This window comes from Aphelocoma coerulescens, chromosome 4 (assembly GCF_041296385.1).
Source record: "Aphelocoma coerulescens isolate FSJ_1873_10779 chromosome 4, UR_Acoe_1.0, whole genome shotgun sequence".
Lineage (NCBI taxonomy): Eukaryota > Metazoa > Chordata > Aves > Passeriformes > Corvidae > Aphelocoma > Aphelocoma coerulescens.
Genome location: NC_091017.1, coordinates 1800938 through 1826431, shown reverse-complemented (window position 1 = coordinate 1826431; position 25494 = coordinate 1800938). Strand labels below are relative to the sequence as shown.

General features: G+C 44.1%; 2 protein-coding genes across 2 annotated transcripts; one reads left to right on the top strand and one right to left on the bottom strand.

Moving 5' to 3' along the window:
• The first annotated feature begins 1323 nt into the window (after positions 1-1323).
• Positions 1324-18823, top strand: CCDC158 (coiled-coil domain containing 158). Its single transcript, XM_069012303.1, is given in 21 exon segments — positions 1324-1347; positions 2829-2862; positions 2865-2928; positions 3169-3496; positions 3824-3900; positions 4900-5014; positions 5656-5772; positions 6322-6519; positions 7426-7908; positions 8618-8807; positions 9561-9713; positions 9834-9946; positions 10671-10829; positions 11775-11867; positions 12298-12423; positions 14015-14166; positions 15023-15090; positions 16047-16259; positions 16690-16791; positions 17574-17681; positions 18711-18823. Coding segments are annotated over 20 exon segments (2886 nt in total). The 3' UTR covers positions 17651-17681; positions 18711-18823.
• Positions 18824-21172: 2349 nt separating this feature from the next.
• On the bottom strand, positions 21173-22814 carry STBD1 (starch binding domain 1). Its single transcript, XM_069012412.1, has 2 exons — positions 22562-22814; positions 21173-22445 (listed from the first exon to the last, which is right to left on the bottom strand). Exons 1-2 carry the CDS (start codon positions 22797-22799, stop codon positions 21634-21636), a joined length of 1050 nt encoding a protein of 349 aa, XP_068868513.1. The 5' UTR covers positions 22800-22814; the 3' UTR covers positions 21173-21633.
• Between the last annotated feature and the right edge of the window lie 2680 nt (positions 22815-25494).

Here is a 25494-nt window from a genome sequence, read left to right as displayed (position 1 = left end):
GAGAAACAAAGCCCAGCACTGCCTGCCAGAGGTAGGTGTTGGCCCCCTCCCAGGTGAGTTTTCATGCTTTGTTAACACCTGAGACTATTGGAGGACTAAATCTCGCTTGAGGATATCGTGAAGCTTCACGAAATTGTCGGGTATTGTATTTACCTAAACATTCATTTGCCTCTTATCCCTGTGGATAAGAAAAGTCTTTTTGCTGCTGTCTCTTCTGGGCGGTGCAATAAAAGTCCTTTCGTCAAGCTGTTTTCCCCCTGGGACTGCAGTGCAGCAAGAAGAATGGAGACCTGAGGTTTGTTTTCAGCTGGTTAATTCTTACTTTGCTGTAGTAGTCCACGAAAAAACACTTTTCTCCTTTTGTGTGCCTTTCAGCACTAGGAGGATGGTTTTTTTCTCTTGTCGATGAAAATTATGTGGTACCCTTGAGGAATGGTTATGTGTTTTTCATCTTAGCTAGCTATTTAAATAAATCAACATACCTGTGTCTCTCTTGAGTTCTCTCAGACTTAATCTCCAGCTCTCTGAGGATTTTGGTTTGGGCCAAGTTCATACATCTGTTCCTGGAACCTTGTATCACGGTGGTCTTTTGGATAGCTTGAAAAGAGGGACAGCCTACTGACACCTGTGTGTTCATTCCTGAAATCGAGATCCAAAGTGGGACAGTCAGATATGTAGTTAGTTGCCTTTGCTGAAGTGAAGTAATTGCCTCTCAACTCTGCACCCTCTCCCTCGCCCTGAAAATACCAGGGAACACAGAAGCTTGCCCTCTCTGACAAGATTGGTATAAAAACAAAAATATTCCAGTTTTTATTACTGAACTGAATTTAGGGCAAGCTGCTTTTGACCCTCTGGGCTTTTGTTTGGCGGGAAGTCCCCTCACCCCGACTTCTACCTTCAGTCAGCTCACCCCTCCAAAATGTGCCATCTTACTGACCAAATACCACATGGAAAAGGATCCAGGCCCTTCCCTACCCCCGTGCGAGGGGATTTTGATCTCCAGCCTCAAGCACGGCATCGCTAAACCACCTGGGACCCCAGACCACAAAATGGTGCCCCCGCCGTGAGGGGGCGGCGGCCATGTTGGGGCTGAGGGGCTCGGCGCCGCAATTCCCGGTGGAGCGATCGGATCTTGCAGGAGCAGCTGGCGGCTCGGGATGGCTCCTTCCCGCGGGGGAGCAGGCGGGAGGAGCCTGGCGGCTCTCCCCACGGCGGGGTGGGTCGGCAGCAGCGCCCTGCGGAGCTGGAAGCGCCGGGAGCGCGGTGTCATGGAGCGCTGAGGGGACGGAGCGTCCCTCGCTGCTCGCGGCGGGAAGCAGAGGTATGGCGGGAAAGGGACGGGACCCGGTGGCGCCTCGGCCCCCAGTGCCTGCGATGGAAGAAAGGCTGAGGGGTTTTTCCTCCTCGCGTTTCTGGCCCCTCAGGGTTGGGCTCTGGGACCAAGGACTCCGCTTTTCTCCCTCATGTGCTCACAGGAAGCACCCACGGCGCGGCTGTGTCAGGCAGAGGGTTTGTTGAAGGGAATAAGTTATCCAGGTGTGGAAGGTGCTGCTGGGACTGCTTCTTGGCCTGCGGTGTGGTCAGAAGTGCTCCAGAGGACCAGTCACGCAGGAAAATCCAAATAACCCAAATAAGAACCCTATCAATACCATCTGGTTTAAAACTGCCACTGAGTAATAGAAATTTTTTCTCTTTTTTATCTCTTTTTTATCTCTTTTTTTTCTCTTTTTTTTCCTCTTTTTTTTCTCTTTTTTTTCTCTTTTTTTTCTCTTTTTTTTCTCTTTTTTTTGTCTCTTTTTGTCTCTTTTTGTCTCTTTTTGTCTCTTTTTGTCTCTTTTTGTCTCTTTTTTTTCTCTTTTTTTTCTCTTTTTTTTCTCTTTTTTTCTCTTTTTTTTTTGTCTCTTTTTTGTCTCTTTTTTGTCTCTTTTTGTCTCTTTTTGTCTCTTTTTGTCTCTTTTTTTCTCTTTTTTTTCTCTTTTTTTCTCTTTTTTATCTCTTTTTTTTCTCTTTTTTTTCTCTTTTTTTCTCTTTTTAATCTCTTTTTTTCTCTTTTTTTCTCTTTTTTTTTCTCTTTTTTTTGTCTCTTTTTTGTCTCTTTTTTTCTCTTTTTTTTCTCTTTTTTTCTCTTTTTTTCTCTTTTTTTCTCTTTTTTTCTCTTTTTTTCTCTTTTTTTTCTCTTTTTTTTCTCTTTTTTTTCCTCTTTTTTTTCCTCTTTTTTTTCCTCTTTTTTTTCCTCTTTTTTTTCCTCTTTTTTTTCCTCTTTTTTTTTCTCTTTTTTTTCTCTTTTTTTTCCTCTTTCCCCCCTCCTTTTTCCCCCCTCTCTTTCCCCCCCTCTCTTTTTCCTCCTCCTTTCTCATTGTATATCTAATATTTGAAAGTTTCTCCTACAGAAGGGTCATTAATAAGTTTGAAAACTGATGGCAAACTGAGATTTAATTTACTGATTCAGTCACGCTGTTGATTCAAACTAACACCACCCCCTCAGGAATGGAGCAAATAATCAATCCGTTGCTTGATCAATTCCAATAAAATAAGACAGTGTGGATTGGCTCAGGTTTCCTTCCTTCTGTGCTCAAGGTTTTATATAACCAAACTCTCCTCTTATTCTACAATTTCTCTCAGAGAGGTGGAGAAGTGCAGAAGAGGCAGCATGAAGTGAGTTGAATTTTGGGGCAGCTTCTTGAGTTTAGATGGGTCCTTGTCACTGCTGAGTCTTTTGATAGTTTCACCAGCACTATTTTGAGCAGCCTCTTTTTTATTTAGGTCATGTCATCAGTATTTTGGTTGGTTTCACTTGTTTGGTTTTGTGTTTGTTTTTTCTCCTTCAGACCACTGAGCTATGTGAGCAACAGGAAATCCATTTAAGCCTGACTGGCAGAGCAAACTGATGGAAATGCAGTTGGAAAGAGATGCACTTCTGGAGAGCAGGTATGAAGGCCAAGACAGATGTATCATGCGGAGTGTCTGTATGAGCTTTGAGAGGCACAGCAAGCTTCCTCAGAGAGCAGCTTCCCTCCAGGAATAACACTAGCACTCCGGGTTTAGAAAACAACTCATAATTTAGTTGTAAAAACCAGCAGTTAATGAACTCAAGTATTATACCTATGAGAATAGAGGTCCATGTGAATCCCATTCTCTAAATTATTTTATTTTTGTTTCCTAATTCAGACAAAAGGAGTCTCAGAGCCAAGAGAATGTAAAAATACAGTTAAAAAGTACTGCTGGAGAGCTGGAAGCTGCCAGCCAGCAGCAGGACGAGGCACTGAGGGGGGCTGGCAGGCAAAATGAGCACCTGACAAAGGTGGTCCACAGCCTTGAGGAATTACTTCTGGAATCACGTGGCATCCTAATGGACTGCAAAGACAGCATGGGCAGGAAGCTCTGTGAGCATGAGGACATGAGCAGCCTGCTCATCCACAGCCTGAGCACGGCATTTCGTGATGTCTTGCGGGATTTGGACTCAGAGGTGTCACACCTCAAAGAAAAGGTGGTCCTGGTATGTGAACAAAGTCCTAATTTTCTTTCTGATGCTCTGTGTTCTGGCTTTTAGGAAATATATTCGAAAACTCCATGAGCCCCCTTCTAACCTGGCCTAGGGAAAGGGTTATGGCATAAAGAGCTGCAAATGCCACTTTGCAGTGAAGGTGGCAGGTGCTGGCACACCAGCCTTTTACAGTGGTCCCACCTCGGACTGGGTTTACTGCTGGGATTTACCACATTTCCACAGCTCAAGGTGGAACCAAAAGGGAGGAAATGACACTTTAGAATCTGCTCTTCAGACTGCCTTTTCTTCAGGGGTTGCACTGTCATCTGCTCACAATAGGTGGAAGAAGAACTTCAGTCACTGACCAAAGATTCACAGACCCGAAGAGAACTCCTGCTTCAGCAACATCAAATTAGGTACCTGTTCTCCGTTTTTTCGTTCATAAAGCGTAACCAGACACTTTTCACGTGCTCCACAGAGAATTCCTTTGTGATGATGATGGTATTTGGGGTGGGATGACCACGGGCTAGCAAGTCCTCAATGTTTTTGAGGACTTCAATAATTGTTCCATCGAGATGTTTATTTGCTCATGATTTTCTGCTGCTTTTTCCTCCCATGCTGACAATTTTCTGGTTTATTTACCAAAAATTCTATTTTGGAAGAATCTCTGCACCTTACTTTTCTAAGTGTCACTTAAATGGATACGTGGAATTTGTTGGGACACCAGTTTCATCATTAAAAGAAAAGATTGAAAGTAATTTTGGTGGTTAAATCACCTTTTTCCTTGCTGGTTTCTCTAAGAGTTTTGTCCTTCCTTGTTGGAGACCTCCTAATTTTTGTCACATCGTCCACTTGAGTTATACAGTAACCCCTTCAAAATAAAAGTATCTGTAACTCGATACTTAATAACAGAACGTAGAAATTATTACATTTCTGACAAGTGAAAGAAGTTAACTATTTGCCAAGATGAAATTGTTTTCTTTTGGGAAGATGATTGAGCAGCTAAGAAATGAGCATGAGCAGGAGGTGGCAGCACTGCCTCGTAAAGCTTGACAGTGCCTGCAGCTTGGAAGAGCATCCAAAGCCTGATGGAGAGAGATCATTAAGTCTGGGTTTTGATTATAGTGCAGAAAATGTTAAGAGTAACCTTAATTTGAGAGAAAGTTATGCTGCTCCTACACTCCACTGTCTGCCCTATTCTTTTGGTTTCTCAGTGCTTTTGTTTAAATGAAGCACTTGTTGCACAGACTGTGAAATGAAAAGGGGAAAAAACAGAAACCCCACAAAAGCACGCACTATAGAGAAGAGACAAAACCTGCATGTGTTAGGCAGGCTGAGAGTGAGGAGACTGAGGCTGCTTCTTCTTTGATGGTTCTTACAGTTTTTCTGATTTCTTCACCTTGAACTTTGCATAGAGAACAAGCAAGAATCCCAAATTCAGTGCATCCACATCGGGTCTGTCACCTGGAATCCACAGTTTGTCAGCTCTGTTCCAAGTCAGGAGAAAGGAAGAGGATCCATGAAAACAAGGTGTGTATGGATTTGCCTGTTAGCACTGGTGCCAGTGAAAATGAGTATGTGAAGAGCTGAAATGTTCCAGAGACAGGAGGAAAGTCTTTTCATGAGGGATTACTTCAGAAAAACTGGGTGGACAATAAGATAAATTACATTATCTTAAACTTTGCACATAAGAGTATCTTTATTAATAGCCTTGTAGGCTGGTCCATCATCTCACACACTGGTGGAAGTTGCCTCCTTTCAGAGAAAGTGAACGCCACTTGGTACAAAACATGTTTGCCTAGAGATTTCTGAATGTAGTCATGGGGAAGGACTATTCCTCTGTGAAAAAAGGTCTTTTTTTCCTAAGGTGGTGTTTTACCATTCCAGTCAGTGTTTATGGTGTGGGTAAGGGACTTCTGAAGAGCTCTGGATCAGGGTGGAAGCCAAATTACTCTCCAGAACCTCAATTAACTCTGAAATGAAACTGAGCTTAATCACTAAAAGAAGACATCACATTTATGAGTACACCCAGGGAATAACTCTGCTGGGACAAAAGATAACATTTGTACTTCTTTCAAGTAGAACCTAGAAGAAAACTAGAAGAAATCCAATGTACTGTTTAAAATAGAATGCTTTAAGATAATTCTTCAGGAATATTTGCCTTTTTCTAGGTCACAGACCTGCAGCAGTTGCACCGAGCTCGTTCTCAGGCAGCAGAAGCGGAGACAGACCAGGCACAACATGGCCAAGAATCTGGAAATCCAGATGACCAGATTCATCAACTGCTGGTAAAAAAAAGTGACAGTATTGAAAAAACTCCTGGTTTCTAAAAGCTTCTCCTTATTGATGGTGTTCAGATTTGCACCTTGCTTGTTTTAGTTAACTTTGAGGATTATTTCTAACTAGAAATTTGAATTAGCTGTGAAAGGCCCAAGGGCCTTTACCAATAGCAATGAGGGATATTCAGAATTAAGACTTGACTTTGTCATAAATTCAAAGCTGCAGAAACCTATGCAAATCATATAAAGATGCTGAGCCACCTTCACTTTAACCTCACAGTTTAGATCCCTTTGTTGAGGAGCCTTGGTCCCTTAACACATTTTGCAAGATTTATCCAATATTCAGGCAGTAAACAACAGCAAAAGTTATGATTAGCAGAAATGCCCTTTGGTAATTTAGTCTGGGCCACACTTTAAATTCATATTGTTGAAATTAGTAGCTCTGAAATGTGTATGTTAGTGTTTTTAACATAATTTACATTTTAAATTATCGTTACGAGAACAAAAAAAGTCCTGAATTTATTTATTCAGGAGGGAGATGACTTTAATTTCTCATAGACTAAACTCCATGAAAAAGAGATAGAACTAAGCCTAGAAAAAGAGCAGAACAAGCGATTTTGGGATCAGAACACAGACAAGAGCATCACCATGGAGCAGCTCAGGAGGCAGCTGGACAACAGAAACATGCAGCTGCAGAGCATGGAAAGGGCACTGAAGGAAATGAGGATGGAGTGTCGCAGACAGATGGAGTGCCAGGTTGGTGATTTTGACTATAAACCTCCAACGTGACTTTTTGTATATTTCCAGAAAGTTTAATGCTACCAGATCTACCAAACAAATTGTAGAATGTGGTATTTTCAGCAGTGAGCATCTGTAAGAGTGGTTAGTAAATGAAAGGCCTTCATAATGCCTTACTTGATGTAGTATTTAATGAAAACATAATGAAGTTTGTGTTTATGAACCAGTGAGTGCTGTGTTGGAATTCCTTCTGACAGGCAGACACTGCCTTTACATTCCCCTTTCTTCCAAACTTCAACCCCTCAAAAGTGAGCTCTGATTAGATAACCTTCTCTGCATTATGAATGAAGATCCAGTTGATTCCTTTATCTTCTACCAGACCATAGGCATGAGCTAACTCACACATTGTTCTACATTTTCTCAATCCATTGTCTGTTGAAAACCCTCCCACCAGGAAGTTCACTCTTTCCTTCAGTTTCTACTTTGCACTATTACTGGTTTCTGAATCACAGTACTTTGTGCTTTAAATGGTGCATATTGCTGCTTGCAGAAATTAAATCAGTAATAAATTATTCATGTAATTATTTTTTCCCCAACTTTACAGTGCAGCCAGTTGAGTTTTATCACTTGAAGTTCTTTAGCCTTAAGTGCTCTGAATTTTGTCCTAACATTGCCAGATGATTCTTTTTTTTTTTTTACATCAGCGTAATATTTTTAATTTCCTGTGTTTAAAAAAACAATATTCTACTCGGGTATTAACCTTTTAATACCCGAGAGGAGTCAGAGCATCCTGACCTTATTTTTCTGTACAAAAATCTGTACAGGTGTTGAAGATCTACTACAGAAATCCAGAAATGTGCCAGGACATTCCAAAGGTAGAAGTAAACAAATCCCTTGGTTGATCCGTGTATTGTCATTCTTCAGATGGCTGCAATTGAGGAAAAAAATGAAAGCATTGGAAGACTCTCCTCTTTGACTGTGCAGCTGGAGATGACCAAGGAAGCACTCAGCAAAGTCACGGAAGCTCTTGCAGCCAAACAGAGGCATTTGGAGGCTGCTGAGCAGACAGTGTCAGATCTGGTGACCTGTCTGCAGGAGAAGGAGAGAGCCCTTGGGGCTACCAGCCAGGAAATCAGGGAGCTACGTTCCCAGCTTGGCAGCAGGATGCAGGAGGTCCAGCATGTGAAGAGTGAAGAGGGCTGCTTACACAAGGTGCAGTTGGAGTGTGAGATGCTGAAGCTGCATGTGTTTGAGAAGGAAAGGATCATTGAGATCTTCCAAAAGCAAATGGATAACATGACCCAGATCGTGGGCCAGCACAGTCAAACAGCTGGAGCAATGGAAGTGGAGAAATCCCAGCTGAAAAAAGAAATAAATGACTGGAAACTCAAAGCAGAAGAGCTTAAGGTGTGCAAACAGTGCTGCATTTGTCTCTTTATGACAATAAATGTCTTCTGGTTTAAAATCTGCCTTAATGTGCTGATGCTGTGGTTTTAAAGGTTAGGCAATGCCCCTGGAATTCTAACAGCACTCAGTTAGTGGGCAGAGGAGGATAATATTACAGCTTTACCACAAATAATGTGTAATTCCTGGTGAGAAGCAGCTGCCAAAAGGCTGGTGAGAGCTGGAATGCCCTCGGTGAGATGAGTGTGCATGCCAGAACAGCACCAGAAATACAAAGTGTAACTGAGAAGCAGCAGACAGGCAGCACTCAGAATTCCGAACTGAGGACACTGGTTATTTCTCAGACAAGAAATACAGGATATGGTAGCCTTATGCATGTCAGCATCTTCAGAAGAAAAATCACTCCAGACAGGGAATTTCATCCTCTTGTGAGAAGGCATTTGAGTGCACATGGGGGGGCTGCTACAAGAGGATGGAAATTATGTTCATATCCTACACCTGGTAAGGTTAATTATTCTTTAAAGCCCTCAGATCCCATTGTGCTGTACCCTCTTTGCCTGGATTAGCAATTTTCACACAAGTAATTGGTCTGTTTTACTCTGGTTTTCTTTCTTGCCCCAAACTGAGATTTTTAAATAGTGGCATCCACACATCTCTGTGCTTATTTTATATAATTATGTATATTACACATAATTGTTTTTTATCTAAGCAGAGTGCACAGGATGAGAAAGAAGCCAGAATACGTGAAATGGAGGCCAGGCTGAGCGAGCTGGAGCTGGAAAAGTTTCAGCTGGTTAACACATGCACCGAGAAGCTCCAGGCACTGAACGATGCAGAACTGGAAAAAGATGAGCTCCTGCAGGAGCTCCAGGCTGGCCAGAGGGAGCTAGCTGGCCTTGCAGGTAGGGAGCCTCAGCTCAGCTCCCACAGCTGCTAATTTGGGCTCATGTTAAAAATAAAAGAGCAGCCTGCTGGCTGAATCCAAATATGGCTGCTGGTACAGCACACGGTTCCTGCCAGCACAGGATGGTCAGATTGTTCCAGGGAGCTGTGTCCTGGCGTGGGATTCTGGCACTGAAGGGGGGAACACAGTCTTTACGGCCCATCTCCCTAGGAGCAAAAATAGTTAAAACTGCCCCAGTCAGGAGGTGAAAAATGCAGATCTGGTAAATCACAGAATTGGAACCTGATCCTTTTTTTCAAGAGTGATATGGAAGTACAGTGAAACTTTGTTTTGTTGTAAATTTGCTACAATGTTATTAAAAGTTGATGCTTCAACTTCGATGTTTTCACAACTAGTGTGTGGGGAACCCCATCAAGATATATTATTAAAATATGTACAGGTGTATAAAATTATAAAAAATAAAATACTTTTAAAGTATATGAACATGAATATATTATTTAAAATTTACAAAAAGCAGGATCTGGATCCAAAGCAACTGCTGACATTCAAGGATATTCTCAGTTAAATCTGCACAGCAGCTGGCCAGATGCTGCTGGTCACATGCTTTGCTCTCTGCACACCCCTGAACCCTCAGAAAGTACCCCTTGGGAGCATTTCCTTTATCACAAATTGGCAGCAGGTCAGTAATCTCAGTCTAGAAGAATGGTATTTTTTTGTCACTCTAACTTCAATCTTTACTTACTCTCACCAGAGACATTTGAAGATTTGAAGAGGAATTACCAGGGTGAAATCAAGGAGATGGCAAATACTGCAAATAGACTGAAAATGCAGTTGAAATCGGCCCAAGCTGAACTGAAACAGGCCAGGACTGCTCTAAAGACTGTGGAGGGATCTGATGGCAATGGTAACTACGGATTGAACTTCCCAAAAATCACACACATTTGTCTTATCAACAAGAGAACTTTTGTAAGTATTGCAGTCATAATCCTTGTTGTTCATTGAGAATTTACCTTGTGTTTTCCAGCTCGGGAAGCTGCGGTGAGAATGCAGAAGCAGATCACAGCCAAGAGAGGACAGATAGATGCACTACAGAGCAAGATTAAATTCTTGGAAGAGGCAATGGCAAACGCAGCTAAGGTCACAAGAGCTCCTTGTAAAAGTATTGCACTGCATTTAGAGAGATTTGTCTTGGGAGAAATGCGTGGGCAAAAGCACAGTCAGCCCATGAAGGACCAAAAATGGTTTTACTTGGTGTCCATGGGAATTAGCCTTCTGTGCAGAGACAGGTCTTAGTTTATGTTCGTTCCTCTTGGAAGAATGAGAGCAGTTGCAATGAGAATCAGGCTCTTACATAATCAGTTCTTCCTTAAAATGTCAACTTACACATTCTGTATCCTTCTGACCCTGGTCCATGGTGCTTCCCCTCTGGATTCTGAGGCAGTTCTGGATGTAAACTCACTCTGTCAGTGTCTGTCTATCACAATGAGTCCTTTTTCACTTTCTGTGAAAAATCACTCAGTTACCAACAGCTGTAGTTTACTGAACAATCATTTCTGTCTGTTCAGTATAACCTATCCTACTTCCTCGCTGGCTTTGGATCCAGTGGATGCTGAAGCTTAAAATTCCACTTTCAAAATGGGTCAAAAATCTGAGATGTTGTTTCACTGAGACCAGTCCAGTTGCACTTTTCCTTGTAAGGCCTTTCTTCTTGTTACAAAACCTCATCTTTGTGTAAGACGCAGTATCGAAGCTTCTCAAAGGGTTAGTTCAGGTATTTCAAAGATTAAAAAAAATTTACAGAAGACAAATGTCTATAATTTATAAATTTTTGACTCATACTATGCCCTCATCTTAAATTCAGGAGAAGCATTATCTCAGAGAAGAAAATAGTGAACTAAGGCAAAAATTGGCCTGTATTAGAGCAGAAAATATCAGGATTGCTGGGGACCTGGAGATCCTGAGATCACAAGACAAACGGCTGAAAGAAAAACTATCTAAGATGGAGACAGCCCTTGATAAGGTAATTTAAGGAAACTCTCAGTTCCTCTACAGTCACCTGGGAAGAGAAGGGTTGGATTTAATATATTCTTTTCACATGTGCTGTAAGATCCTCACCTGAAGTGGTTTTTGTTGGTAAAAGGCTTCTTTTTCATTAGGAGAATTCTTGATTTATTCCTTAGTAGCTCTGGGAAATCTAAACTGCAGGGAATTTAAAGTAAATGTATTGTTCAGGCTGTAGAACCTTCAGCTGACTCTGGGCACAGCTGCTTTCTTTATTCTTCCATATGAGGGAATTTCTAAAGAGCATGGTGCTGTCTCATTTACCTTTTAGCTTTTTTAGGTGAGGTTTCTGATGCTGGCATACCTGACCCCTGAGGTTAGGTCTGGTCTGACTGGCACAGAAATCCCAGATGCCCTGCAGGTAAGCTTCTGCTGTTCCAGAAGGAAGAGTCCTCTCAGGATTCTAACTTGGCAGGATGTAAATTTCTATGCAAGGTGTCATTCTCAAATTTCTTTCAAAAATGACAAAAGACTTGTGATACCTCCTGCCAAGTGTAGCATTTCTGACCTTAAATCTTTGTCACTGGGAGCTTACCTTTCTTGTAGTGTATAGATATTCTCGCCCCTTTTCAGAGTAAAATTTTTAAGGAGAAAAAGTGTAGTTTTGCCTCAGTTGCATCTTCTAATCCCAGAGGTGTTCAGTAGGTCTGGGACTGGCCCTGGAAGGATATTATCCCTTCTGGGACATTCTGGTGTGCATGTTATGGCTGCCAGGGTTGTATAACCAGCTGCTTTTGTGAGCCTGTCAACAAAGGCATCCTGCAGAATTTCTGTGCTGAGAGCAGGAGATAAACACAGCATCCCTGTGTGCACCTTGTTTCTTTATCCAAGAGAGGATAGGGAAGAGAGTAATCCACAGGAAGTTAGCACAACTCATTGATGCCCCTTCTGTGCTCTGTTGCAGGCATCCCTGCAGTTTGCGGAGTGCCAGTGCATCATCCAGTGCCAGGAGCAGGAAGCCATGCGCTGCAGGCTGCAGCACACCTTGGATGTGAGAGTGAGTACTGTCCTGGGAAGCATGGGCCTAACCTTAGGTGCATTTGCTTTGCGGCCTGACTTCAGGTGTAGCGCTCCTTAGTGAGAAAAACTCTGACAAGTCTGTGTTCTGGAACCCTTTTCTATGTGGAATTCCTCAGTGCTGCACATGTCTGTAATTCCAGGTTTTTGAAGTGCTATGTACAGTAAGGACAACAAAATAATAGACTGAGTACAATCCCCGTCTTTACTATTGAGATGAATAGAGGATGTTTTTAACTTTTGCCTTATTTATAACCAGGGACTATTCAGGCTGCAGTGAGACTACTGCTCTAAATGAGCAAAAAGAGGAGCAAAGTACTATATTCAAAATACAACTCTACATAAGCAATACAAAAAGTGCTTCAGAGGAAGAATGACCAAGGTGGGGAGCTTTTCTTGTTTTTCCTCAGGAGCTGCAGGGCCCAGGCTACTCCTCAGCTTCTGCTTCAGGGAAGCTGCAGCACCTTGTGCCCCTGTCCCACCTACACTCGGCTTTCCAGCCACCTGCCCTGCACCTGCCCAGCTCTGCCCCTCAGGTGAGTGCCTGCCTCGCCATGGGAAACCAGCACATCCTCAACAGTAAAAATAACATGGGCTTCCTGCATGGGAGAGCATCTGCTCAGCAGTGCCCAAGAGCAAATTCCTAACACCAAAGATGAAATGATTTTCTGTAGCTTCACGTGTGCTGTGGCCTTGCAGATTTTTTTTGGTGTGTAAAAAACAATGGGACAACTGAAAAATCCTATAGGTTGTGCTAAGAGTTTATTTTACCTCTACCACCAATAACATTTCTAAACTATTAAATTTGAAGGTACTGATCTGTTATCAGTTTGGTTTTCACTCTTTTTTTTTGCTGTAAATCACATTTGACAGGGAAAATAGATTTGTATGTAGTTCCTGATACATTTCATCATCTGCCTGTTATCTTTTCCAAGCTGGCCATCATTGATTTTGATCTGTTTTATCCACATCATTGTTCTTCCCTTTGGTTTTGGACATCTACATTTAGATTTAAATAAAATTCTAGTGTTGTTCTCGTTTTTCATGAAAGAAAACATCAACTCTAATCTCTCATTAAAAAAAAAAAAGTCTTTAGCTGTTTTCTTTATAGATTTTGTATGAATCTTCAGAAGTGACCTGATGTATCTCCCTGGTATTTTCATCACTTTTAACCTCAAAATCTGTAGGAGGTTACAAGTTAGTGCAGGCATTTTTCAGGAGTATTTTCTGGTTTACTTCCTGATGTGGTGGCAAACATTTACATCAAGGAACAAAGGGATAGTTACTTCTGTGAAATCCCTGCAGCATCAGCCACTCCCATTCTCTTTTCTCTGAGTTAATCAATTTATACTTCTGAAGATAAAGAAGGAGAAAGGGCTGATTTTTAATTTAGTACCACAGTGAGGACCCAACAGGTTGCAGGAGCACTTGAATCAAAGTCTACTTTAATCTTCTTTGTTCCTGCATCATTAGTTATTGTACAAAATGAACCAGCTCCAATGCTTGAGACACACTACCTGGGTGATAGTCTGGTTTCCTAGCTGGAATGTGGGAAAGGAGGATTTGGTCTGACTCAGTGTCACTTTGACCCATTATGAAGCTGAGGATTTGTTCCCCATGTAAGCCCTGCTGAAACCACTGTGTTTCCATTGAAAATTACCTTTTTTTTTTTTTTTCAATGAAATTGGATAGCAAAATGTTTCCAACCAGTTCCATCCCCAGATGGAGCAAAGGTCAGTGGGAGCAGTGCTTTGAACATGTGAAATGCTGAAAAATCCAGTTTCACTGAAAGAAGGGGTTCTTTGAACCAGGCCTTTGCCTCAAGTCCTGAGCAGTAAAATGAGAATAATATTGCACTTCATCTCTGCAGTGGCTGTGGCAGTAAAGGGGTTTGTATCTGCAGACAGCTCAGCTGCTCTAGGAAGGAGTGCCTGGAAAACACCCCCAGGTGCTCCTGTGTCTCCCTTCAGCTCTGTGTCTGTGCCCTCTACAGCAATACCTGGGGTCACGGGTTAAAAGGGACAAAACACGAGTAAAGGGGGGAAAAGTATCTGCATTTGGATGAGTTAAGAATTGACTAATAGAGTGCCTTTGTAAATACTTTTTAACTGAATTATTTCATTTCAGATGCCTTCCAAGGACATTTTGAAGGAAGAACCATTGCAGGATATAAAGAGGATTCTTCAAGAATTAACAAGCTCAGGTAGTGACATTCCCTCTGTGGATCTCAGCAGCAATGGTGGGAGACAATCCCCCATAACAACCATAAGGAATGCAGTGTAAGAATAATAGATTTATTTCTGTTGTGTACTGTGTACTTATAGTGCCCTCTGAAACTGAGATCTGGCTCCTGATGTGTTTCAGGAGCAGAGTGGGACGTGGTTTTGCAAGAAGGTTGGGTTTATATGTAACCTTGAGATAATCTGGAAGCTTCCAAAGCTTCCGTTGTTTGCCAGGTTCCTCAGATGCTTTAGGTGGTAGGGAAATAGAAGGTGCCCACAACATTTGCCCTTAGTGCCTGCTTTTATTTTTGTTCAGAACTCCTTTCTTCTTTTCCTGCCATATGTAAATATCCAAATGCAGGAAGTTTTTTTTCTTGCCAAACACATGATAATGACAGTGGAGTTCAAAAATTCAATACAGCACAAATTCTGATGCTTCTAATCCAGAACTTAAGGATACTTCATAAAGGAAAATGTAATTCATGAATTTTGATTAGGATTAAATCAAAACTGCAGCTGGAGAGGCTGCTACTTGCAAGCATGGTGGAAAAGGACATTTTAGGACAGTGAGAAGTGCTTTCACTTAGCTGAGTAGCCTGCTTCTTACAGTACTCATCTGAGGTTCTGTTTCTAAGGCTTTTTTAATACAGCCCCAGTCCTGTGCTTGTTTGTATTATTTTATTCATAATGCTAAGAGCTTCCTGGGAATTATAAAACAAAGCTGTCATGTTACTTTCATCCCTCTAAGAAAGAGCTCCTAAACCTATTTGCATTGTTTGCTTTTAATTTCCGTGTATAAGACCTGGAGACTCCATATGAGAGCTTTACATTCTCACTGTGGATGCTGGCTAGCATGACCAAACTTTAGCATAATTCTTCCAGAATGCAGTTTTTGCCCTCATTTTGCTTTCAGGGATCCTGCCTGCTCACATCCTGCAGATCTTCAGTCCCAAGATGTTTCCCTGCTCTTTACATCCCTTGGTAAGTTTTCACTGGCAGCATTGATGTCAAACTGGAACATTACAGAATATTACATAAAATATAGTCCCAATGCAGTATCTTTTCCTAGGAATTTACTCAAATACCTCTTAGCAGGTGCTATTACCAAGTCTCTAGTGCACTTGCTACAAAATCTGTATCTTGTTGCAAAGCAGCTCCCTGCAGGCTGGTACCCGCACACCCAAAATGGATAACTTCCATGTTACTTATGTAATTAGCATGAATAGTCACATTTTTGGAGCCCAAATCTAGGCTCTTGAGTTCTTTATTTGGATGTTTGGATACGGATGTGCTTTTGAGAGGAATCAACAAATGCTGTTGGTTTCCTTCCAGGTACTGGATGGTCAGTACCTTTTAAACTGTGGTGACATGAATTTTGTAATCTAAACAGCAATATAAGGATGTGGCTTTGAGAAGCAGAGTTTAAAGATATGAGTCTTAACCACCTTTTCTTTTCTTGCCCATAGATTATCCATTCTGTGAAAATTGCCTGCAGACACTGATATTGTTCTCTATGTAGAATTTAAGCCACTGTGCTTCAGAGATAGGCTCTGTTTATTGTGAGGAGTAACTACTCTGGGTATTCTTTTTGTACTTGTGAGTATTAAAGAAAATCAGCCTTCTAGCAAACCAACTGCAGCATCCAGGGGTTTTCCTAGTATCCAAAACAGCTGCAGGTAGGGTTTTTTTACATAGAAGACTGGAAGTAGTTGAGCATGGGGCATTTGTAATGGACAGGGAGTCTTGGGTTGTGAGCAGCCATGATATTCCCTGTTTGGGAAGTAAACATGGAATAGAGAAGAGAAAAAAAGCCATTTTCACATGCCAGTGACTTCAATAGAAACAAGCATGTTTGGTAAGGAGGCTTTAGTCTCCTGCTTGCACGGGGATCCCTCCTCAGGTGTGTGCTCACTGCTCTTTGCTTGGACATCTCCTAGGAAACTCACCCGTCTGCTCAGCAGCACCTCGGTACACGTCCTCCCCCAGGCAAGTCTCTCAGGAGGGCAGATACAGAGCAAGATCTCCAGTACATTTGCTCTTAACTACTCCACCTGATGACCTTGCAGCTGGCCCTGCTGCCTCACCAGAGCACAGCCCAGCCTCAGGGAAGGTTGGCTCTCTGGAGGGAGCAGTCACAGCCCCACAAATAGGTATGTCCAGTCCCATTTCCTGATCCAAAGCGCTTGGCTGGGTCTCTTCCCAGCCAGTGCCTTCACCCTGTCCCAGTTCTGTTCAAGCAGAAGGTTTATTCTGTGATAAATGAATTGTAAGTGCAGCAGCTAATTAATGTATTATGCAGTGAGAAGATAAATTCCACGCACCGCTAATTTTAAGGCCTGGTCAATTGCCTTATTGTGGTTAAGAGACTGTAAGGATGCTTGACATCAATATCCACAGTAACAAATGTTTGTAATAGCTGTTGTGGTTCCTGTAACACATTTAGTAAAGTGCTGGGTTTTACTGAAAATGTTGGTGTAGATTTTATTTCCTTAGAACTTCAATTTAAAGGGAATGTTTAGGTAATTTATAATGGCCTTTTTTTATTATTGTTGATGATGATATTATTTTTTTTTTCCCTAGCTTCTCAGTCCTGGGAAACTAGTGAGCCCACACGAAAGAGTCTACAGAACAAGATGGAAAGCCTGCAAAACCTGGTGGAATCGTTACAGATAAAAAAACAAGGTGCCAGAATTTACTAGAACTATTCCTGTTTTGTTGAAAAAACACACACTCTCCAGAAACTGTTCTTGGTACCTGTCAAAGCATGACCTGTGCTTTTACTAGCACACGCTAGTTTTACTAGCAGTACCCACTTCTCCATTATCCTGCTCCCGGGAGGGTAATTAGATTAACTCCACAATGCCCCTTAACTCTAATAAGCTTCAAGATCCTTAACATGTCAAACATGGCAGCTGCTCAGAGGTGTCCTCGTGTGCTGTCATGGGCAATTATAGGAAATTTTTAACAAGCCGATGGCACTTTCATGGAAACTGCAAGATTTCCAAAACTTTAGCTGCATGAGCTCCTGGGATGGCAGGATGCCAAACGAGATGGGATTTCTTTTCTCTGCACTTTTTTTTATTGCATATTCCAGTTTCTTCCCCTTTGCCCCTTTAAGTCTGATTGCACAGATTTGGGAAATTATTATTTCCCCTCATCACACAGTGCATTTGTGTCAGGGACATACAAGTGACCTGATGTAGGTAAAACTAATCAAGTTATTTATATGAGTAAGTCAAAGGTAAGTGTTCTCATTTTTGTTCTTTGCCACCACTAATATCCTCAGTGGTTTTTCTATGTTCACATAAAGAATTGCAAACTAAAGCTGCATCTGTAAGGGTTTGGTAGGTACAGCCTGACTTGTTATGGGAGGATTTTGTGAAGCTTCAGGTGTCTGCACCAGAGGCCTCAGCGTTTTGAACATAAGGTGGTGTTCAGCTAATCCGTTCTGCTGCTGTTTTCAGCCACGTCACCGATGATCAGAACTCAGGAGGTGAAGACAAAGAAATGCAAGGAAAAGGAGAGAAAGCTGTGCAAGTGAAGGCGCTGTATGCGTTAGTGATTGCATTCATGTAGGTACATTGTGTTTAGAATATGTTACGTTTTTAAGGATTAATAATAAAAGCCCTTACCATTTTTTAACTCTTGTTTATAGCTCTTATTTTAAATGAGCAGGAGGTACGGAGGAGTAGAAAGGGACCTTAAAAAGCATCCAGTCCCACCCCCTGCCACGAGCAGGGACACCTTCCGCTACCCCGGGTTGCTCCAAGCCCTGTCCAGCTTGGCCTTGGACACTTCCAGGGATGGGGCAGCCACAGTTTCTCTGGGCAACCTGTGCCAGGCCTCACCACCCTCACAGGGAAGGATTTCTCCCTATATCTAAGCTAAATTCTTTCTCTTTAAGTTTGAATTCCGTACTGTACCTACCATGATTCATTTAAGCAGAATGGGCTCATCAAACTTTAGTTCAAGTCTTGTGTGGGGAGAAGAAATTACTGAGTTACTCCTGTCTTCTGTAATTGCCAAGAGTATTTTAATTCAAGGAACTTTTTGGGATTTCCTGATAATTTTTTCTGCAGTTTCTGATAGTTTTCGCAACAAGCTCCGTAGAAATATTAATAAAAGCATGTCTCCCCTTTCCTAGGAATCGGTTGCATTGAAAATGAAAGGATTGGTTTAGATGGTTCATGTATCACAGTTTGGGCTTGCCACATGTGTTGGACAAATCTACCAAAATTTTCTTAAGAGGAGAGTCAGGTGTAGAGAATGAGAGCCCCTGGGAAAGGTCACCAGTAAGTGCACTCCCAGTTGTGTTAAGGAGGAAAGCTAAAAAGAATTTCTGAAGCTGCCACCCTGTCCCAAGGGCAGTGAGCAGGTGGAGGGGTCAGAGAGCCAGGGGGAAGGGAGGGACATCTGCCAATCCAAAACAGCAGCTTAACATCCTTCTGCTGGAATCCAGCAGAGTTGGGGACAGGTCTGGGCTTCCCCCCTGCCACCAGCAGCAGGCAAGGAACAGGCTTGTAGACACATGAGGTTTAGAGCAGCTGAATGCATGCTGGCCTCTGCAGCCCTGACAGCACTTGTTATTCCATGTCATGCAGGTGGATGGCACAGGAGGACTGCTAGGCCAAGCTTGCCCACAGCAAGGGCACCACAGATGGCAGCCAACCCCCAGAGAGAAAACCTAATACCAGGCTAATATGTGAAGAGACTCTGAACGGTGAGTTCAACTCCCAGAGAGAATGTAGGATGGGCATGGGTTTTGTGAAACAAACAAGCTGCAGTGGAGGTTTTTGTAGGAGACTTTAAAATGGTTTATGCCCAGTCCCCTCAGGCTGCTTGCACAGCTCACCATCCAGCGGCAGCATTCAGCATTTTTGCACCAAACTAGTTCACAAAAAGGAATAGTTTGTGTTTCACCTAAAAGTAATCAAATTGTCTCATTTGTCCTAAGTTTGTTGTCAGGGGTATGAGCAGGTGAACTTTAGAGGTAGCTCTGTGGTTGCAGGCTTTGCCAAGCTGTGAGTGAGACAGTTTGTTGTTTGCTTGGAGATCTCCTGAGCCACTGGTTGTTAGATCCATGCAGGAATGTCAACAGTAAGTTGTTTCTCACATTGCACTTCACTGGTCTCACAGCCAGGACCTTGTATTAGACAGCTATCAGCCATTCCAGCAGCATCTTTTTCATGCAGCAAAACAACTTTGTTTAAATCTACCTTCACCTTTGAGCAAATAGATTGTTCAATAATGAGAAAACACCCCTTTCAACCTGGAGAAAATACTGATAGGTTCCTCCAGAAAAGCTGAAAGCCAGATTTCTTTCTTTCACCATACCCAAACCATTTAATTTACATAGCATAGGTCCTGCTGGGCAAGCAGTGATGTGAATGGCATAATAATTTAGAGGTTGTAGCAAGAGTTGGGTGCAGGTCTTTGTAGAAACTGCAGCTGATCATTCAGCAAGATGATAGAATCATGAGGACTGTGAGTTGTCTGTGGGATCAAAGCGCAGGGTGTTTAATTAAAAAAATAAGTTGTTCTCAATTTGAAAGGCTTCTCAGGGTTGGTCTGTTTGACATGTTCACCATTGCATTAGAGAATCTATTCTAGCATAGGTTAAGTAGCTTTCTGGTGAATAACTTAATCTAATAGCACAGTTAATCTCCTCAGCCAAGCCTCAAACGTGTGTATAAATACGCTCAGGCAGCAGCAGCTGTGTGACAAGTGCTTTTTAAGCTGACAGTATCTCACTATTTGAAGAGCTTGCATTAGAGGGGAAGAGATTTGTAATCACCTTGAAATGAAATGTTTTGCTTTGACTTCAGGGATTTCTGAAGTTCATCTTCTATTGCAGCTGTGTATTAGGTATAGTGGCCACTTCAGTTTATTGTTAGAAAAGACAAGTACAAAGAATGCGACTGAGTTTGTTTTACTTGATAAAAATCAAAATTCCAACTTGCCCGTGCAGTTGTTCCTTGGCCTTAGTCTCTCTCCCTCTTCACTGTCCCCTCAATACCTGCCCCCCCCAGGACTTCCTTGAGCTATTTTGTGGCTAGGTCTGCAGGAGCAGGCAGCCCAACCCACTCTCATTGAACAGTTGGTATCAAAGTCCCAGTAAGAACATGTTCTACACTTGTTCTTCCCAGCAGCTCTAGCATTGTCCCACCACCTGGATGCCCATTAACCCACCAGATGCATGAGATCAGCCTCTGAAGCCCATCTTCCAGTCTTTCACCAAAGCCATCCTATTTCACACATTCAGACTGCTCCACCACACAGAGCAGGAAGGAATTAGTAAAGGTGTTTAGATCAGTGATGTGCTTTTTGAGGTAAATCTCCCAAATCCAAGTGCTCATTTGTATACTTGCAGATCTCCTACAAAACTCTGCTCTCCCAGACCAAGCTCACTCTAGGGAAGGGCTATTTGCAGGCCAGAGCTTGGTTCAGCATTATAGAAAGAAAAGCTTGCTTGAGTGGCAGCATGTATTTGTACCCAAAAATATGAAAAGCAGGGAAGCAGAGCAGCTTTCTGCTTCTATCATATAAAGATACCAACCAGCTGAAGCTGGAAGTATTCTACTTCATCTGCCTTACTAGAAGGCCACAACTTAAAATAAATTCAAACTGAAGAGCCTGGTCTAAAAAAATAATTACAAGTTTAAGCTAAGTATTTGCTAGCAATACTCTGGTATTATTCCTCAGTAGGCAGAATATGCTGCCTGACTCTCTGTTCCTGCCAGAACCCTATTCCCTAGCCATTACAGCAGTCCAGGCTTTTTTTAAAGCCTGCTCCCACCCTGACAAAGTAATTCATTAAGCCAGGACAGTCCTTTCTGACCTTTGCTCTCCCCTCAGCAGGAGAGGAGCTGTCTGCCAAGCCTTTCATTTGAGCCGAGGTGATTGCTGGACAGTATGGGGTAGCAAAGGGACTATTTTGGGGTTCAACCTTTTGTTACTCCCAAGAGTGAGGGCCACTTCTCAGCAGTTCCTTAGCACTAAGATTTCAGGTCAAGTGGCTCACTTGGATCAGTTACCAAAATGAGTGAGGTCACTGGTCAACTGGTAATGAACTGTCAATCTGAAAACGTTTATTGTTTACTTAATACATTACATAAATTACAACACTTAAGTTCCTTTTACAGTGTTGGTAGCCACACCTCCCAGTTCGCTTCCCAAGCCCAAGCAGTCGCTACCAAGATGCATCCCATAGCCCCGCTCAAAGTAACACTAACTCAAGTCCAGGGTCCAGATCCACCTGGACAGGCAGGTGCTTGGAATGCTGCTCATGCCTTCTTAGCCTACCTTGTGTCTCTTCAGCACGCGCTTGAAGTTGATTTTTCAGGTTGCCAAAAGATTTCCTAAAGGGGGATGGCAGAGATCTGCTGCTCATGTGGTTTGATATGGGATTTCCAGAGCTCTGCACTTGAGAGGGTCTCCTAGAGAAGAAGGGGAGCCCCGCTAAGGTTTAGGGGCTCGCTGATTCACCTAGGCGGGTCTGCCATTAGATCAGCTTCCACCTTCCCATTAATGGTATCCCCACCACTGATGAACAATTTGATCTTCGTGTTCAGTCACTAGGGTCCTGTTACTGCACTCTTCCCAGCGTCTGACCTTCCCATTCTCCACCAAGATGAATTTCCACTCTACTTGGGTGTCCACGGGCAGACTGATGGATTCGGACCAGAAGCCGTCCTTGTCGCACTTGAGGGGGACGTAGCTGTGCCACTGGCCCAGACACTCGTGGTCCCCCGTGACACCGATGAGCTGCGCGTCGGAGTGGGTGATGTAGTGCACACGGAAAGCCACGTGGATGTTCTGGAACATGGGGGGCACGGCTGCAACTCTCTTGGCTTTGGAGTCCCCGTCACAGCAGTCTCCTTGTTCCCATTCTTTGCTGTCTGAGTCTTCCATGCTGCCATCCTTGCCATTCTCCCCTTCGACCAGATGCTCAGAAACAACTTCCCACTCTTCACGGTCCAAGTCCCTACTCTCAGTTGGCTGACATGGCTGCTCCTCACTTTTGTCCTTACAGTCGCCGTCAGAGGCTCCTGCCAAGTTCATCACGCACCATCCGTCACTCGCCTGTCCCACCTGGGCTACCAGTTCGCCTGCCTGGCTGTCAGCCGTACCAGCTGGATGCTCCCCCGAGTCCGTGACACCCTGCTTCGGGATCAGCTGCTCCAGCTCCACAGGTTTGCCCGGACCTGCACCGCTCGGGACATGGTTAAGCTCTTCCCTTGAAACAGCCGCCAGATCCTCTCCTGGCTTCGGAGGGCCGGCCGGGGCAGCAGCCGCCACCTCCCGCCGCACCGGCTCCCCGCCCGCCGCAGCATCCTCTGCAAGAGACGTTTAGGGAGAACGGCAACGGGTTAAGCTGAGCGCCGGCAAACCCCAGTTCTCGCAGGCTCGGGCAGCCCGAGACACCCCGAGCACGGCCTCCCCATCCCGGTACCTGTGGCCGCCGCGCTCCCCCGCCGGGGCCCCTGTCTGCCGGCCGCCGCCTCCTCGCCGCCCGCCCCGCCGCGCCCGTCGCTGCCGCCGTACCAGAGCCAGGCGACGACGGCGGCCAGCAGCCCCACGAGCAGCGCCGGCCACAGCCCCGCGCCCAGCCAGCCCCAGCCGCGGGGCTCGGCGGGCAGCGCGGCGGCGCCGGGCGGCCGCAGCACGGGCGGGCCGCGATCGCGGGCCATGGCCGGGCGCTGCGGCAGCGGGACCCCGCCGGAGCCGCCCCCCGGCGCCGCTTTAAGCCGGGCTCCGGATCGGGGGAGGAGCCGCCCCGGGCCGGGCGGGGCTGGGCTGAGCCGCGCCGTGGAGGCGGTGGCAGGAAGGGCAGGTCAGAAAAAATTCCCAAAGTCAGGGTGGAGAAAGTTTCCAGTCTTCACGCATGCACACACCTTTTCTGCCTTGTCTCAGAATTGTTAGGGTTGCAAGGGACTTCTGGAGATCATCTAGTCCAAGCCCCCTGCCAAGGCAGGGTCACCCAGGGCAGGTTTAATTCTAGCAGTGCTGGTGGGCTTAGATGCTTCAGCAGGGGTGTGCTGACAGGGACGGATTTGCTGGTATTTTTAATGCTTGTGCTGGTGAAAATCCTGTCCTGCTCTAGTATCTTTGAGAAATGAGATGAATTCACTACTGATTTTGTAACCTCTTCATCATACTCTAATGACTATGGCTGGATTCCTTAACATAGCCCTGCTTTCCTGCCTTCCATATTACACTCAGGAAGCTTTTTGGACTACCAGGATTTCAGAGTCCATTAGTGCAGAGGATGTTAGATGTTTATTTAAATTTACCTTTATTTTACTACTCTTGAAGTGATGATGTCAGGCCTTACTTCAAAATTGAGAGGTTATACAGATAAATCTTACTAGAAACCTGAGAAATTTAGTAAATGCACATTGGGGCTTTGTATTTTGAATTGGTAGTTCTGGAGTAACTGTGAAAATGTTTATAACACCAAAGATTAACACCAGGGAAGGAGTGAGGGGAGGCGGTTCCACTCGGTTCTGATTGCTGCCTGTTTTTAATCCATTCTCTTTATCTGGCCAAAGGTGTGGTCATGACTGGATCTCTAAAGCCCACTGATGAGATTTTGCCCACTATCTCATTAGAAAAGAGAATGGCTAAGTGGATGTCCCAATAAGTCTATTTCCAGTGTGTGAACTTCTTAATCTTTCCGTGTCAGAGCAGCTCTCCCTCAGCTTACCGGGACAGTAAATGTCAATCGAATTTATAGAAGCACAAGTGTGCAGCCTCCATGGGGCAGCTCCCTGGCTGACGTGGAGGAGGGTGGCAGTGCAGAGACACAGAATTCATGATCTAAATATCTTCCCTTTCTTTTCTTACCACAGTAGCTGAGGAACCATCTCCTCCAGCGAAGTGCTGAGCTGGTGCTTAAGTCAAAATATCTATTTTGGTACTTGGCTGTCTGGCATGTGTCCTGGCATGAGCTAAACGTGCACTGCTCACATCTCCTGCTCAGTGACACAGGGGAAAGAAAGACCTGAGCAGGCAGGATGTGCCTGGGCACTTTCTCAGTGACTGAGGGCTTGGGTGCACTCTCTTTTAGCTCTGTGGGTGCTTCAAGGTGCAGCTCAGCCTTGCTGCTTAAAACAGACCCTTGACTGTAATGAACTGTGCTAGCTACTGAAACTTTGCAGAGTAGGTGGTATTTTGCAGTTTGCTTACATTCCTTTTTTCCTTCAAAACAGAGCCGGTTCCCTGCTCTGTGCCTGTGCACCACCTTGCTGAGCTGGGATTGCCAGTTAGGGCACCTACACACTGCTGTTCTGTAAGTACTATGTGCCCACTGCAATTTAAACTCCCCAGTCACTCCCTGGAGCAGAGCAGACACAACCCATTAATTATTGTAGCATTACACTGAAAGAGCAGCCTTCTGCCTGCCCTCAGCACAGATGAAGGGGTAGTGTTTGGAGCTGCTAACCCCACATTTCTTTCCTTAAGCATATTTGATGAAACAGCTTAGGAAGGAAGAGACATCAAGCAAACACAGCCTAGCAGAGGCTATTGCAGGAATCCTTATGGACGAGTTTATGTTGAAGATACAGAAATGCACAGCATGAAAGGCAGGGTGCTGCTTTAATGAGTAGAGCAAAGGTTTCCCCTGCTTCTATTCATCTCCATGCTCATTCAGGCCTCTTCTGGTGCCAGACTTTTTCATCCAGTACCTGCAGAAGAAACTAAAGCAAAGCACCCCGATTGCTTTGAGTGCTCAGGGTGATTGTTGCCACCACAAATCTATTTGGATCGTTAGAAAAAGAGGGAGTCACAAAGTTTGTGACAAAGACACAAGCTTGCTGCGCAGCCAGGCAGGGAAAGACAGCTCAGTAGGTCACATTCCCAGATGAGTCCTGCATAGCCCCCAGAGGACCTTTCCCTTTCAGAGGCAGCGTGGATTTGTGTGGATGTAGTGAGTGGTACTCGTGCCTGTAACAGTGATTGCCTGTGCAGGCAGCAGCCGAGTTGCTTGCTTTGCAACTCCTCTTAGCATGCCTAGAATTTATTTGCTATCTCCTGGTTTTTTAAAACAAGGGTCTGGGTGAATACTAAGGTGAAACTCCCGAATTGTTGATCGCTTTCCAAGTGTTAGAAGCACGGATGGTGCACGGGGGGGCTGAGAAGGGTCACCGAGGGCTGAGGTTCCTGTTCTGAAGCAAATGCACGGACCATTGTGGACAGTAACATCCCTCTGGAGGCTTTGGTTCCTTCTCCTCTAGGAATTCTTGAAGTGCTCACATCCTGTAGAACTTGGAGACCTCTGTCTCCTAAGAGGATTTCCAAAGCAGATAAACAGAAATGCTCCAAGCTGTAACTGAGATTTTTTTTTAAAGCTTTCATCGGAACCAAACAAGGTGTCTTTTTTGT

Excerpts from the sequence above, each read along its gene's own strand:
- STBD1 (XM_069012412.1), bottom strand. The coding sequence starts at position 22,799 with ATGGCCCGCGATCGCGGCCCGCCCGTGCTGCGGCCGCCCGGCGCCGCC. Across the intron at positions 22,446-22,561 it reads GGGGAGCGCGGCGGCCACAG|AGGATGCTGCGGCGGGCGGG; the intron begins GTACCGGGATGG and ends CGTCTCTTGCAG.